The following is a 17165-nucleotide window of genomic DNA, read 5'->3' as shown; positions in this document are numbered from 1 at the left end:
AATGGTGCTGAACAATGGTGCTGAACAAAGGGTGGCGCAGTGGTAGCACTGCAGTCTCACGGCGCCGAGGTCCCAGATTCGATCCTGGCTCTGGGTCACTGTCTGTGTGGAGTTTGCACATTCTCCCTGTGTTTGCGTGGGTTTCGCCCCCACAACCCAAAGATGTGCAAGGTAGGTGGATTGAACACGCTAAATTGCCTCTTAATTGGAAAAAATGAATTGGGTACTCTAAATTTTAAAAAACAAAATGGTGCTGAACATTGTGCTGTCATCCGCAAATATCCCCACTTCTGGCCTTATGATGGAAGAGAGGTCATTGATGAAGCAGCTGAAGATGGTTGGGCCGAGGACACTACTTTGAGAACTCCTGCAGTGATGTCCTGGAGCGGAGATGGTTGACCTCCAACCAACACAACCATCTTCTTTGTGTCAAGTATGACTCCACCAGCGGAGAGTTTTCCCTGGTTGCCATTGACTCCAGTTTATGACGCCATACTCGGTCAAATGCTGCCTTGATGCCTCACGGCACCAAGGACCCAGGTTCGATCTTGGCCCCAGGTCACTGTCTATGTTGAGTTTGCACATTCTCCCCATGTCTGCGTGGGTCTCACTCCCCCAACCCAAAGATGTGCAGGTTAGGTGGATTGGCCATGCTAAATTGCCCCTTAATTGGAAAAAAAAATTAATTTGGTACTTTAAATTTTTTAAAACTTTACTGTTTTACTGATATGAGTAGCGTGCAAGCGATCACAAAACACTTATGTTCGAATGTAGCAAGTCATCACGCTGGTGGTGGGCAGTGTCTGAGGTGTTGATGCGGGAATAGTGAAGGAATGTGGAACCAGAGAATCTGCATATATAATAAATTATTCGGGTTAAATTCACTTAAATATAGGTCTTTGTTTTGGTTTGTGTAGGTTGCTAACTACTGGTGCTCTCTTGTAGGTAACCCGCTGGAATTCCTGAGAACTCAACCGCAGTTTCAGCAGATGCGTCAGATAATACAGCAGAACCCGGCACTACTTCCGGCCCTCCTCCAGCAGCTTGGTCGAGACAACCCAACGCTCTTACAAGTATGCCATCCATTTGTTGCCTGTCCACTATCAAATCACCAGCGCCACTGTTGGCAGAACTGACAAACCCTTACATTTCTTTCTCAAAGATCTGGTTACTTTAGCTGCGTTTCAGTTTGTTGTCTTTCCCCAATTGACTGCTGTTCATGTGCAAACCCAACCTGGTTGCCCCGCAGGATATTCTGTTTTCCTGTATTAAACCCCTGGTGTGTTTTCACCCTTTAGTTCAGAACACCTTCCTTTGCCTTTCATGGACCAGAGTCGAGCAAAATATTTTTTGACAACCTGCCCAAAGATAGGTCAGAGAACCTTTGACAGTAGGCCCAAGATACAGGATTTGCAATCAGGACGGTAGCATAGTGGTACTGTCACTGGGCTAGTAATTCAGAGACCCAGGGTAATGCTCTGGGATCCGCATTCAGTTCCCACCACAGCAGTTGGTGAAATTTGAATCTAATAGAAGTCTGGAATTAAAAGCCTAATCATGACCTTAAAACCTTTGTTGTTAAAAACCCATCTGGTTCACCAGTGTCCTTTAGGAAAGGGAATATTCCATTCTTACCGAGTCTAGCCTACATGTGACTCTAGATTTACAATAATGTGGTTGACTTTAAATGCGCTGAAATGGCCTAGCAAGCCACTCAGTTCATTAGCAATTAGGGTAAGAAATGCTAGCCAGCCAGTGACACCCACATCCTATGAATGAATTTTTAAAAACTCTCAATCTTTTTGGTTCCCGCAATTAAGAATCTTTTCTCTAATGCTCCTTGAGGATTGTTGTACCCCTTTCAGTTGGCAGTGCCAGTGAATATTTTGTTCAGAGTATAACCATGTGCTGTTTTTTGCTTTGGCCATCGGTCAGTAAACTGCACTGGATTTGTTGGCCAGTGGATGTTGTCCAAGTGCAACCCCATGTCTTGCAGTACCAGTTGCACCCTTCCTTTCAAAACCTGCATTACTTGTAAATATTAACACACGGTTTCATGGAACCGCATAGCACGGAATGAGGTAATTTGGCCTATCCAATTAGTTCCACACCCCTATTCTTTACCTAGAACTTTGCAATTTTTATTCCCTCCCCAAGTATTTATCCAATTCCCTTTTGAAAATCACTGTTGAATCTGTGTCCACCACCAGTGCATTGTACATCACAACTTGTATTTTTTTTTTTAAATCTCATCTCTCCTCTGGTTCTTTAACCTGTTTTTCTAAATCCTTGAGCTCTTGAACAGAAACAGTTGCTTCTTATTCACTATCAAAATCCCTTGTATTTTTGAACAGTGCTTGGAAATAAATTACTGAACGCTTCTCTTTTTGGTTCCTTAGTTTGGGATGTAGGCGTAGCATGCACTAAAAACAGAGATTGTAAAGCGAAAAACAATCTTGATATTTTTAGAATTTCTGTAATAGTAAAGTGTGAACAAGGGAGATTGTATAGCACAATATTTTTACACTGTTGCCCCTCGATCTTGGTTCAGATTCAATCCAGATTTGAAGAGATGAAAGTGTCCTGTTGTATGTGCCAGAATTATAAAATTTTTCCGCACAGGAGGAGGCTATTGGTCCACCTTAGCTGTGCTGGCTTTTTGAACGAGCTGTCCAAAAAGTTCCACTCGCTGACCTTTTCGCACCTTAATTGTGCTGGTACTCTGAGATCTGCTGCCCCTTCCCTCATTATCTTCCTAACATTTATCTGCTTCCCTTTTTAAGAGCTGCTTTGGTTGCATCACTAATCCTTGCTCTGGCAATTCATGTCTCAACAATCTTAAATTAAATATTCTGGGACTTCTGGTGCTGGCAATGTGCAGATCAGTCACACAAAAGATGGCTGTCCTCTAGAAACTTAAACATAGGTCCTTTTAATCTGGAATTCAGCCATTAAATCAACAAACCCCCCACCCCGGGTGCCGCTGTTGCCCTAAAACGAGCAACAACTCTAGGAAATGCCCTTGAGTCAACCAAGAAGCCGAAAAGACAGTAGGAGCAGCAAGAGTCAGGAGAGGAAGACCCAGACTGCAAACACGAGGCGTGAAGCAGAGCAGGACATGGCGTACCAAGAGGGATGCCAACATGAACACTGGCCTATCCACTGACTATGAAAGCAGCCATCGTAATAGATTTTGCCCCCTTCAAACTGGCGCTGGAGAGAACAGAGTGGCAATTGGTGACCCAGGAAGTGGTGGTGCACCAATCATAGAACCGCGACAGTGCAGTAGGAGGCCATTCGGCCCATTGAGTCTGTACTGACCCTCTGAAAGAGTACTGCACCCAAGCCCACTCCCGCGTCCTATCCCAATAACTCCTTAACCTAACCTACACATCTTGGGACACTAAGGGGCAATTTAGCATGGCCAATCCACCTAACCTGCACGTTTGTGGACTGTGGGAGAAAACGAGCACCCGGAGGAAACCCAAGCAGTCATGGGGAGAAAGTGCAAATGCCACACAGACAGTCACCCAAGGCCAGAATTGAACCCGGGTCCCTGGCGCTGAGGCAGCAGTGCTAACCACTGTACCATCCAGCCTCCTGGAACTGGAAAAAGCGGCCACCGACCAAAGTGATCGGATCGTCTCGCTCAAGACTGAATTGGCACGGTTGGTGGCAGCTCAGGAAGCGCTCAAGGGGAAGATGGAGGACCAAGAAGGTGAGAACCTCAGGATTGTCGGGCTTGCTGAGGGCATGGAGGGCAGAAGCCCAATAGAATAGTAGCGTAGATGCTAGGGAAGCTGGCCGAGGGAGAAACACTTCTCCAAGCACCCAGAGGTGGACAGGGCCCACAGGTCGAATGCTGGTCACAACAGGTCGCCCATGGGGCCATCTGGAACAAAGAAGGCAGCGAGTCCTGGAAGGTGCACCAGTGGTGCTTGTGAATGTATACACCCCTAACTGGGACAAGGCAGACTTTCTCAAGTAGACCACGGCTGAAATCCCCACCCTAGATACCCACCGACTCATCATGGAGTGCAGGATCCATGGACGGACAAATCCAGCCCCAAATCGGGGAAGCAATCGACTATGACAAGGGAACTAAAAATTGGTGGGGGGGGGGTGGACCCTTGGATTCACATACCTGAGGGAGAAGGAGGTCTCCTTTCCCAAGTCCACAAAGTATATCCCGCCATCGATTTCTTTGTAATGGACCAGGCGGTGCTTCCAGGGGTGGTACAGGTGGAATACTCCACAATAGTCATTTCTAACCACGCACCACACTACGTGGATGTGAGGTTTGAGACAGGCCGGGCCCAGCACCCCCCAAGGAGGCTGAACACAGCCCTCCTCGCCAACAAGGCGTTTTGTGGGAGAATGTCATCGATGGATATGTATCTTGCAACCAGGACGGGGAGGTCTCTCCTCCACATTCTGGGCACTCTTGAGGGCGGCAATAAGGGGGGAAATAATAGTGTACAGGACAAGGGGCAGGAAAGAGAGGGTGGCTAAACAACAGTGGATCAACCCCATATTAGAGGTGGATCAACAGTACTCCACACCCCGACCTTGCAACTCCTGGCGGAAAGGAAAAAGCTACAAATGGAATTTGACCTGCTCTCCACCTGGAATGCAGTCCACCAACTCCACCAGACACTGGGGGGATCTTTTATGAACATGGAGATGAGGCCAGCCACCTGCTGGCTCACCAGCTGAGAAAGTAGACCGCCACAAGGAAATAAACACAGGTGAAAGACGAGAATGGCCAACTAGTCACAGCGTCCGACAACATCAATGAGGCCTTTACAACTTTCTACCAAGAGCAGTACACCTCAGAGCCCCCAGAGGTGGGCTCAAAGATGAAACAGTTCCTTGACTGGCTGGACATACCAGTGTGGGATAGGGAAAGAAACGGGGTTTGGAAGCACCACTCGAACTGGGGGAAGCCATGAGAGCATTAACTCCATGCAGTCGGAGAAGGCCCCACATCTGTGGGAGATATTCAACTCCTCTCTATCAAGGGGACCCTGCCACCCATGCTGGCACAGGCCTCCGTATCGCTGATGCCTAAAAAAAGACAAAAGACCTGACAGAGTGCAGGTCATACAGACCCACCTCACTCCTAAACAGAAGTTCTGGCAAATGCCCCAGTGAGGCGACTGGAGAGCTGTGTGCCGGAGGTAGTTGTAGAGGATCAGACGGGCTTTGTCGAGCACAGGCAGCTAACGGCGTACATCAGGCACATGCTGATCATGACCCCACCGGGGGGTGGGGGGGGACACAGACACCTGAGGTGTTCATCTCACTGGACGCAGAGAAGGCCTTTGACACAGTAGAATGGAGGTACTTGAATGGTTTTGGTCAGGGTTCATCTCCCGTGTAAAACTAATAATAATCTTTATTAGTGTCACAAGGAGGCTTACATTAACGCTGCAATGAAGTTGCTGTGAAAATACTGTCCAGCGTTCCTATGGCGAGCATATGGTTGAACGTTACCAGCTCTGAATACTTCTGGCTGCACAGAGGCATGAGCCAGGGATGCCCATTGTTCCCCCTGCTATTATCCCTGGAATTGAGCTGCTGGCCATCACTCGCCGATCAGCGAAAGGATGGAGAGGCATCCAGAGGGGAGACGGGGAGTCTCTCTCTATGCAGATGACCCGCTCCTCTACGTCTCAAACTCCCTATCCGAGGATAGGGAGGAATAATGGAACTTCTAAGGTGCCTTCTCGGGCTACGAACTTAACCTGAGCAAGTGCGAGGTCTGCTCTGTGAACCTGCAGAGGAGGGGTGGGAATCCGAGATGGGGAGATTGCTGGCCCAGCCCAAATTCTTCTTTTAAAATTTAGAGGACCCAATTCATTTTTTTCAATTAAGGGGCAATTTAGCATGGCCAATCCACCTAACCTGCACATCTTTGGGTTGTGGGGGTGAAACCCACGCAAACATAGGGAGAATGTGCAAACTCCACACGGACAGTGACCCAGAGCCGGGATTGAACCTGCGACCTTGGCGCCGTGAGGCAGCAATGCTAACCACTGCACCACCGTGCTGCCCTCCAATCCAAATTCTGATACCTGGGGATGCAAGATGCAAATAACCCATGACTGGACACGCATCCACAGATGGAACTTATTGAGTCTGGTAGGAAGGGGGGGGGGGGGGAGAGAAACCACTGGGCAGCAACCGCCGAAAGAGTATAGGGATAGGTCAAAGAGACCGGAGTGGAGTGGGTAAAAATGGAGGAGAGCTTCTGTACGGGGACATCCCTCCAAGCACTGGCTAGGGCGGCACTCCCATTCCCCTCCAGCTTGGTACTCAAGAAGCCCAGTGGTAGTGGCCACACTGAGAATGTGGACCCAACTTAGACACCCCTTCATTCTGGTTGCAATATCCACCTCCAAGAACCATAAATGCACCCCCGCGACAAAGGACACCACCTTAAAAGGTGGAGACAGGGCGAAGGGTACTGACAGTAGGGGACCTATATTTAGACGGCAAAGTAGCAACCCTGGAGGAACCGGCTGACTAGCCCCAGCTCCCGAAAGGCACCGACTCCGCTACATACGGATAAGGAATTTCCTCTGCATGGAGACAGCAATGTTCCTCAGCTACCAGGACACTCGCTACTGGACAGACTTCTGACTGCGGGCAAATAAGGGGACAGCAACTGCGGGGCATGTACGGGCAACTATTCGAGAAAGTACGGTCACACACTGGATGAGGCACGGGAGATGTGGGAGGAAGAACTGGCATAGAGATAGGGGGAGGACTCTGGATCGAAACACTGCATAGGTCGAACTCCGCTTCATGCGCTGAGCTGAGCATAATGCAACATAAGGTAGTGGACAGGATGCATTTGACCAGAACATGTATGAACAGGTTCTTCCCGCAGTTGGAGGACAAATGTGAACAGTGCCGTGGATGCCCGGCCACATGTTCTGGGCTTGCCCCAGACTTGTCTGGCACTGAACCGACTTTTTCAAGGCCGTGTCCAAAGTGATGGGAATGAGGATGGAGCCATGCCCATTATTTCTTTTTTCTTTTATAAATTTCGAGTACCCAGTTTATTTTTTCCTATTAAGGGGCAATTTAGCATGGCCAATCCACCTGTGCATCTTTGGGTTGTGGAGGTGAGACCCACATTGACAGTGTACTGGGGCTGAGATTGAACCCAGGTCCTCAGTGCCCTGAGGCAGCAGTGCTTGCCACCGTGCCGCCCAGCCATGCCCACTAGTGACAGTCTTCGGGGTGGCGGAACAGACAGAGCTCTTTATGTGGAGGGGGTCAGACGTCCTAGCTTTTGCCTCCCTGATCGCCTGCTGGAGACTCCTGCTCACCTGGGGATCAGCAGCACTACCCAAGGCTGCAGACTGGTTGTCCGACTTAGCAGAATTCCTTAAATTAGAAAAATTAAATTCTCCATTGAGGGATCTGAGGAAAGCTTCCACAACTCGTGGAAGCTGTTCACCAGCCTGTTCCAAGACCTGTTTATGATCAGCAATCAATAGGGGAGGGAGGACCTAAACGGAAGGAGGTGTGTGTGTGTTTTTGTTCTAATACCAGGAAGAAGCATGTACATAATTAAAACGGTACAGTTGTGGCAGCCGAACACTGGGAGCTCAAAAATATGGGCCCCACAACTGTACATCTGTTACTTTTGATGTATACCTGTTTGGCTTGAATTTTTTTGCTAATATTTTAATTTTCTTCATTCCAATGGAAAGACTGCCAATTCCTGCAATCTCTTGCCATACATCTTTCACATCGTGCTGAATTTCCCATATATCCTCGCCCTGACATTAATATGTTTCCTTCAGCAAAGCACCTACGACTGGACACTTCAAACTGCAATGACGTTGACCAGGTCGTACTTGGTTCTGGTTGGCTTTGGTTCGTAGCAAAAAGCTGCCCCTAACTTGGCATTTAAATGGTAATCAACTGTGGTCACCAGAAGATGGTTTTGGGAGGTTGAAAGCAATAAAAGATCGTCTTCAGAAGTTGTGGTGGAGTGGATAAGCCTTCATTGGTCTTCCACCTAATGACCTGAACCAGGAGTGATTGATGCTGACATGTCACATTTTCCGGTGATATTATCTGTTATAGAGGTGAAGCGGTTCAGCAAAACAATGTATTGAAAAATTGGCCGGTGCAATGGGTCAGCCATTAGTATGTGATTAGTGTTGCTCGTTTTAGCCTTAGTTTACTTATTCTTATTCTGTCACCTTTGCTCATGAGTCGCCAGGTATCTTTCTGATACCGCCACGTGGTTCAAGTCCAAGTAATGATTAATAATGCAACACACCGCTTAGTAAGAGTTAAATCAACGCTCATTTATTATATACAGCAATTAATACTTCTACAATAATTCTACTTCTAGACTACTACCTACCACTAAAGGCCAATACTTAACTTTTGGAAATGGCCCACCAGGTCAGGGAAACGAATGGTCTTTCGAATTGGTTCTGAGCCTGCGGGATTCAAAAGCTTGTACAAGTCGATAGTTAGGAGTGCCTATCTGGTACGATCGCTGGAGTAAAACTTACGGTTTCTTGTAGAAGGGTCTCGCGAGCAGGAAAAGAAGGATCAAGTTGAACTTGGCCCCTATTCTTATAGTCCCCAGGGGCTTCCCGCCTCTCGGGGCGGACCTTGTACCTGATTCCAAGTGATTGGACTTGGTCCCAATCACTTGGTTTGATATGCTCCAATACTGGAGCGGTTCCTTGATCGGGGGGGTGGTCGTTTACCTTTCTTTGTGTCAGCCCCTGCTGGCGCCGAAAGGTCTGGATCGGCTTTGAGGTGCTAATTTGTAGCAATTGTTCCCGGGGATGGCTGCTTAATATGCAGATGGCTGGGTTGTTGTGATGTTGATGGCTGCAGGTATCGGTCTGGACTGACTTCCCCAGAGGCGAATACACTGTTTTACCTGCAGCTGTCCGTTTGAGTCCTGTTGGCTGATTTTCCCATCAGCCTCTTCCGTTCGCCATTTTAAATCGGGGTTTGACCATTCTAATCGGGAGTCAGCCATTTTACATGGCTACATTAGTATGTGCATTCAAATCCATGATGAGTTTAAGATTTTTCCTGGCTAAAAAGATCCTGTGTGCAATATGTTCGGTGTAGTGGTGCATTAGAGGGTGCTCTTTTACAGTTGGAACTAAGGAAATTGAGTAGGCATTTGAAGGGAATAAACTTGATAGGCTACAGAAGAGTGGGAGGATGGGATTGGTTTGATTGCTCTGAGTCCTAACATGGACTTGGACCGAATGGCTGCCTCCTGTGCCATCTCACGACCTGCATTACAATCAAAGTAAAAGGAGCAATACTTTGCATCTGGACGTGCTCTGTCTTTTTTTAAAATTTAAAGTACCCTATTCATTTTCTTTTTCTAATTACCTACTCTGCACGTCTTTGGGTTGTGCGGGTGAGACCCATGCAGGCACGGGGAGAATATGCAAACTTGGATGTGCTATGTCTGACCTGGGACTGCTGTACATAGAACATAGCACAGAACAGGCCCTTCGGCCCTCGATGTTGTGCCGAGCATTTATGCTGACATTTGGCCTTTGGAGTGGAAAGTGTCCATTCAAAAGTACCAACACCTTTCACATTGACATGCACAAAAAAGATGCCAAATAATGACATTTTCTCAGATATAACTACTTTATTAAAGTTATTCAATTGTATACTTTTAGTACTGCACCTTGTGTATAAGGGTTCCACAGACAAGGAGTTACTTGTTGATTGGAATAGTGGCCTGATGTGCCAGTCAGACTGATGTCCACTCATTGTGTTTCTGATTGTCTTCCAGCAAATAACTCAGCACCAGGAACAGTTTGTTCAGATGCTTAATGATCCTTTGGGAGAGGCTGGAAGTGAAGGGGCGGAAGGTCACGGGTCACCACACACTAACTACATCCAGGTTACACCCCAGGAGAAGGAAGCAATAGAAAGGGTAAGTGAATTTTGAAAACCTGAGTATGTTGTATTTTGGGCGTGCAAAGGTTTGTAAACTAAGATGTAATAAAGAGAGACATACAAAATATCACTAACAGATATAGGCATCAAATTTTGATCTCCATTTCAGCCCATCAGTGCAGTTCTGGAAATGTGTATTTCAATGTTTGTGCAGCAGTTGAGAATAATTAGTAAAGCAAAATTATATGTTCTAAAGCTGAAACGAAATGAGATCAGCAACGTTATATTTTATATCTAGTTATCTTGTTGACTCTGTTGCCTGTATGTATCTATGTAAGGCAATCTTTACAGCCTTCGACAAATGCTACATTTATTCCCAAGAGTAAAAATCTCTATCTAGTGGAGTGTTTTCAAATATAAAATGGGAAGTGTGCTGCAGGCCCCTTAGTTTTTAAAGCCCAAATCTGCATGGCTTGATTCCTGTAGCCCTAAGGGAACCCATGCCTTGCTGCTGTGCTTCTTCCACCTATCACCAGATATATATGAACAGCATACAGGACTAAAACTGGAGCAGCAGAACAGAGTTGCCGCTCAACGCAGACCTCCCATGTTTATGGCAAAAATACAACACCTTGGGATATAACCTATATATATCCAGACTAGCTTTCAGGTGATGAAGTTTCACATGTTGTTACGCACACATGTAGAACACTCTCCCAACCTATGTTACCTAGAATTTGTGCATAAGATCTACGTAATCAGGCTTGCAGGAGTATGCATTTGGCTCAAGCCCCTTGATACCTCAGCACAGTTTATCCAGGTATTTTTCTGCCTCTATCAAGATTCTTTTGGTGAGGTGTTTTTCTTTTGCAATTAAAATATGAAAATGAAGTGGTTGTAAAAACCCATTTAGTTCACTTATATCCCTTTAGGGAAGGGAATTTTCCACCCCTCCCCAGCCTGGTCTACATATGACTCAGGACCCACAGCAATGTAGTTGACTCTTAGCTCCCCTCTGAAATGGCCTAGCAAGCTACTCAGTTCAAAGGCAATAAATGCTGGTCCTGACTGTGATGCCCACATCCTGTGAAAGAATAAAGAAACAAATGGTAGTGTACAGTTAAGGTGCAGTACATTCGAATGATAAACTGCAAAGCAGAATTGCTATAGGCCCTTCCTCTAGCAGAAGTTATAGAGCAATTCAAAACTGCGAAGGGCACAATAGTTGGTAAGCAGAGAATTTATTGGAAAACTAGCAGTCACAAAAGGACAAGTTAAGTTTATGATGCAGAATAGAAACAGCCTGTAACTCCTGTCCTTGGTTGTGGAAATTTGGAAGAAAAATTCAATATGAGCAAGGGATGAGTTGGAAATACTAAGGATATAGCCAGCCTCCTACTGATGTCGAATCATAGAATCTCTGCAATGCAGAAGGAGGCTATTTGGCTAATGAAGTCTACACTTGACCCTTGGAAAGAGCACCCTACTTAGGCCCACGCCCCGACCCTATCCCTGTCACCCAGTAACCCCACTTAATCTTTTGGACACCCAGGGGAAATTTAGTATGGCCAATCCACCTAACCTGCACATCTTCAGACTGGGAGGAAACTGGAGCACACGGAGGAAACCCATGCAGACACGGGGAGAAAGTGCAAACTCCACAAGGACAGTGATCTGGGGCCGGGATTAAACCTGGGTCCTCGATGCCGTGAGGCAGCAGTGCTAACCGCTGTGCCGCCCTCTTTTGGATTTCCTTCTATGTTGCTGTCAGTCTCTTATACTCTGTCTCTTTGGTTTTTCACTCTGAACCTTGTATATTGAGCTCCACCTGGCATTTGCCCCCCTTTTCTGCTTCATCTTACTTTCTATCTTTTTCGTCAACCGGGGAAATGTGCTGTATACATGAAAGACGTTTTAATTACCCAATAAATAAAGTGCAGGCCACGTCTTCGTGTGCCACTGGTTTGGACAAGGTGAATTAGCTGTCATTGTTGACATTACTCACACCCTTTATAACCTGAAAAACCGCAATCGCGTCACCTCTCAATTTCTGGGAGAATTCTCATGATTACTTAAGGTAGTTATACACTCAATTTAGTTTCCCTACCCGTAAGGAAGATTTTAGTCTTAAGCTCATTGCTTGGGCTTGTCAGCACAGATGAGACTGGATAGTCACTATGTCGAATCACAAAGCAGCATCCCATTCATTTTTGACATACTGCTGGATGTCCAGTACTTGTTCATGGCTGTGCAAAGAGGGCTCGTTTTCTGCTCTCATTTTGTCTTATGATCTTCACATGTAACTGCTTTTGAATCTCTAGGTGATGATTTGCACTGCACTTTTCGTCCCTTTTTGAGCATGATTCCAATCTAATGCCATTGTCTAAAATGGGAGAGTTGCTGAGAATATTCAGATGTAGAATGTATGGTTTGGTCTGTTTAGTCATTCCAATTTAATGCTCCGCTATTCTCTTATCATCAGGAGCTTGTCTTACTGTTTTTATTATTTTTGGACGTGTCTCCAATGAAGTAGAAAGGAGGAAACAAAATCAACAACTTACTACAGTTAATGTTTTGTTTTCTTGTTTCAGTTGAAGGCGCTGGGTTTCCCTGAGGGACTCGTCATTCAGGCCTACTTCGCTTGTGAGAAGAATGAAAACCTCGCCGCAAACTTCCTTCTGCAGCAGAATTTTGATGATGAATGATTTTGTTTTTTCCCTCTTCTCCTCTCCCCATCTTTCCCCGTCCCAGCCCCATTCTCCCACCCATGCTTCTTTCCAGAACCCAGCTCACTTTCTGTATCTGCAGTGGATGGTTTTTTGGTAAGGCCAGGCCTAGTGTGTATTACCTGGCTATATCAACATTGTGAAGTGCAGCACTGGAAAGCACATATTTAAACAAATCCGATACAGTGTCCCTTTAGTCAGTCTGTACTAGGTGATATTTGACAGCTCATTAAGACTAGCCAGTGTTGGCAGGTTGGGGGGAGGGGGGTGGGTGGGGCGGGGGTGATAAGGCCTGTATTCACAAAAGTTTATGCAGTACATGCGCCAAAAATTCCCTAGCCCCTGAATTTTAGATACAACACTTTTTTTGCATTTGTGCCTTTTGTGAATATGGGCCTGGACTTGTATGAAAGACACTGAAGGTCAAAAGTGCTTCTGCAGCGTAATGTTTCAAACTTGCCTACAATCAGATTTTTCAGTAGATTTTTTTCTTTGTATGTTTGTGTCGAGGCGGGGCTGATATGGACAGAAATGTACAATCATTAAGTAGTAGATGTGAGATTGCCATTCTGGATTGAAGCTGGCAGCAGTTGTGATCCCTAATAGGATATTGCCTAGTTTATGTTTGCCAACTCTGGAAATGCAAACATAACCATCGTAAAGACAGCAAATTTTAAAAACAATAAAAACGCAACATTTCCCACATTTAAAAACTGCTGTATTTAAAAAGCAACCTATCTTGCACTGCTGTTTAGAAAGTGTGTGTTGCGGTCTGTATCTTTATTTAAAAAGTGAAAGCACGGTATTAAACAGCAGCTTGCAATCACTGCAGGAATCTTTAGCTCATCTGAGTAAGTAGCAGCAGTTTAAGTTAACGCTCACTCTCATACTGCACATAGCTGTTTCTTAATGTTAAGCTACTTTGTGGAGTCAATATTCTTAATAGCACTAACTGGCCACAGTTTAGAGAGTCAAATAGATAATCTAAAGGTTTTGACCAAGGGCAAAGCACCAAAATGATTCCCATAGCAATAGGCATAGAAGGGCAGGCAGAACATCCAACACGACATTGGTGCTTCCCACACACTATTGAATGCAGCAAATTCATCTTCAGTTAAATTTGGTGGGGGTTCGGTTGTCAGGTGCTAAGGAAGAAAGAGAATAGCTGTGTCCAAGACGGGTTATAGAAAATAATTATGTACCTGTCCTGGTTGCAGGAGTCGAGTAATACTTTGAGGTGCACAGATGGGTTGAATAGTTATTTTCATGATGTGCTGAAGCATCTTTGTAAATCACAATGAAGTGTCATTTTTGAAGGGATAAGGAGGGGATTAGTCATAAGTTGATCAAGGGGGTGATTTTTTTCTCGGGCCTCAGTGGTGCGTTTTGATTTTTGCTTTGCTTCTCTAGGGTGAGAGACGACTATTTATAGTTAAAGGGCTGAAATAATTGTTCCATCTCTGATTCAACGGAGCCTAAAGGCATTATTATCAGGAAAATGGCTTTGATCATTGAGGCTCACAACAAAAGTGGAAATCTGTCTCTTTTCTTAGTTTCCAGTTTGCACCAATTGATACTCAAGACTATCTGAGGTGTTTCTCTTTGTGCTGAACAGTTGCTCTGCTAATGGGCTGTCCTGAATAGCTAACGCTGTTTGTGCTTTCTTCTCGACCTGTAATCCAGTTCTCTGCATCTTTTCACTCTGAACTGAGTAGCTGTATGTGAGCATTCATGATTGGAATCTTCGCGGCATTACTTTCTGCAGAATTTCACTTGGCACAGTTGAGCTAATTCAATTATGTTTGAATAATATTGGCCAGATGTTCTTGCCTGAGGTAGAATAATACCTTTGTGCCTCACCCGGCAGGCAGATAGCTGAAAAGTTGCTGTTTCACTGAAGTTACCTGGCTGATGCCTTGCAAGTCATAAATGGAACCCTGCCTTTTTTGACCACTGAAGTTGATTTTATTTTGTATATAATCTGTCAAACATTTTTTTTAAAAGTTGCATAAGTTTCATCTTTGACACCCTGAATTGTTCCCATGAATTGTCTAATGAGAAGTGATGCTGTCTTTTTTAAAAGGAGAAAATATAAATTACCATTTATGGGCTGTTGAGAAATATGTTCAAATGCAAGCTTTTGACGATAACCTCCCATCATTGGCAGTTTAAAATGGCAAAAAAAGCTTTTATTGTTCACCAAGTGGATATTATGTGAGTTTTTAATTTAAGCCTTCTGCTATTTTATGGTTAGCTTTCTGAAGGAACTTGAAGTCACTAATCAAAAAACCTTTCATTTACAAACTTTCCAACAATGTGTAACTGTTCAGAATGTATACAGGATGCACTTTACCTTTCAAGGATATAAGCTAACAGCAAAATCCCTATAGCCACCCACCCCACCCCCAAGTCTATTTGTCCATTTTCAAATCCGAATTTAGCATCCAAGCTCACTATTTTCATCCTCTTACGTTACTTAGTGCCAAGCTCTTACGGCTCTATTATTTGGATTCTGTTCAAACTCTAGCTGAGCTTGATAGCCGGTACCATAACTTATCTGTTGAAGTGACCCACTCTGAAACCACCTGGCCTGAGAATGAACTAATTTAGAGTCCATTTGTTTGCATACCTTCTCATTGTTTCAGTTATCAAGCAATTTAGCCGAGGGAGGTGGTTTGCTTGGGTGCTAATCAGCAGAATTGTTAACTTTTATGACCAAAGAGTGTGCGCAGCCTAGAGTGTTGAAATAGAGTGAGGGGGGAGGGGGTGGTGCTGGAAGGGTGGTTGAGGAGGAGGGAGTAGTCTTTGATAGTCGGGCTCAGTGCTTAATTTCATGGGACATTGGAAATCCCTCTTCTGCAATTTTGCTTCTTATGCCATAATGCAGAAGGGATTGGAAAAAGTCAGCACCAAGTTGATAATCCTGTGGTTATTTTTATGCTGGGTTTATTTTGTACCTGCTGATGTGGTGTTGGGGAAAGGGTAGATGTTGAAATGATAGGTTGTTCATTCTCAACTCGGCAGGTCTTCGAACAATAACCAATGATGGTTACTGGTTGCAGTCCTCCCGATCCGACCTTTCCCAAAATGCCATTGCTGACTGAAATAGATCTAGGAACACTAGAATTGAATAACGCAAAGCCCAGTACAATACAGCTCAGTTCTGTTAATTTAAAACTCCTCTGTGTATCAGTTCAAAACCAGAAGCTTGTATCTGAAGGATAATTGGAAATGCAGCTTGTATTTGGTACTGGTGCTATTTATCCCCTCTTCTTTCTCCCCTGCATCCCCACCTTTCTCCCACCCACCAGTTTGATGGTTCAGACCTTGTACTGATGCACTGTTGCTGAGGAACATGGACACATTGCTCTGCCTGATGCTTGTCTCATTCTCCTCCAGCTCTCCAGAGTTATTTTGTTCCAAGTAAAGCTAACTTGTTGGAGAGCAACACAGCCCAAGACTTGAATGGGGTGTATTTGGTCTATTGTTCATACCCCACTACTGATCAGTTGTTTCATTATACTGTTCTCATTCTGATATTGGAATAAGTCACAGGACCAATATGCAACCACAGTTCACATTTTTACACCAGTGATCTTTGCAGTTGACCTCTTAATTACAACCTATGATTCAGTTTGCCCTTTTCATACTTTCTTGAGTAAGCCCCAGTCTTGCATCAGGTACCTTTGACATTAGAGCTGATTTGCTGAATGTTCCTGGGATTCACAATGTTTCAGTGTTAACTACAATAAAGGCTTTTTACAAAGCTTTATTATAGTCGTTTGCTTCTTTCTCTTTTCATCATTTAGACTTTTGCTCAATGTACTAAAACTAAATTTCTTGGCTGTTCATAAGACTTTTAACCTTTCATATCAGGGTATGGGAATTTCTGGCCCAGGTGAATGAAAGACTTCTCCGGCTGGGAGGACCTTGCAGGATACAAGTTTGGTTCAATTTAATTCATTTCCTATTGACATGCGTAGACCTGAAACGTTAGTTGTTTCTTTCTCCACAGATGCTGCCTGCCCTGCTGGGTATTTCCAGAGTTTTCTGCTTCTATATCCGATTGGCATAGACGTAGCTTTGGATAAATTAGCAATTTCACCGAAGACAGTTGGTATGGGAAAATGGATGCTGGTACGACAGTTTAGAGCATAGATCATTATAAGCCAAGGAACATTTACAGTGCATTTGTTTGAAACTAGAGAAGTAGGTGCATCATTTCCAAACTGGTACATCCCTCACCTTTTTTTTAATACAACAATTACCCCCAAAAGAAACATTTAAAAGCCAATGTTTAAACAAGTTGCACTCCTACAACCAGTTATGTTATTTTGATTTCGTTGGTTTAGACTTGCGTGAAACGGTACTTTGTGCAACAGATTTTTCAGTCACCCTGCTCTTGTTACACCCATGGCTAAAGCAGTGTTGGGCTGCACCAACCTGGCTGTTGTGCCTTAAACCAGCTTTAAACCAGGGGCTGGTTTAGCACAGTGGGCTAAATAGCTGGCTTGTAAAGCA

General features: G+C 44.9%; 1 protein-coding gene across 1 annotated transcript in view; it reads left to right on the top strand.

The window, feature by feature from the left end:
* LOC140395273 (calreticulin-like) overlaps positions 1 to 16414 on the top strand; it is a 220808-nt gene extending 204394 nt beyond the window's left edge. The window contains exons 17-19 of the mRNA XM_072482842.1: positions 946 to 1073; positions 9812 to 9955; positions 12510 to 16414. Of these exons, the coding sequence (XP_072338943.1) occupies positions 946 to 1073; positions 9812 to 9955; positions 12510 to 12623 (386 nt within the window). The 3' untranslated portion in view covers positions 12624 to 16414. The remainder of the gene's footprint in view (positions 1 to 945; positions 1074 to 9811; positions 9956 to 12509) is intronic.
* The last annotated feature ends 751 nt before the right edge of the window (positions 16415 to 17165 follow it).

This window comes from Scyliorhinus torazame, chromosome 18 (genome assembly GCF_047496885.1).
Source record: "Scyliorhinus torazame isolate Kashiwa2021f chromosome 18, sScyTor2.1, whole genome shotgun sequence".
In the NCBI taxonomy this organism is placed as follows: domain Eukaryota; kingdom Metazoa; phylum Chordata; class Chondrichthyes; order Carcharhiniformes; family Scyliorhinidae; genus Scyliorhinus; species Scyliorhinus torazame.
The sequence above is the reverse complement of the archived record's forward strand: the minus strand, read 5'-3'. Positions and strand labels throughout refer to the sequence as shown.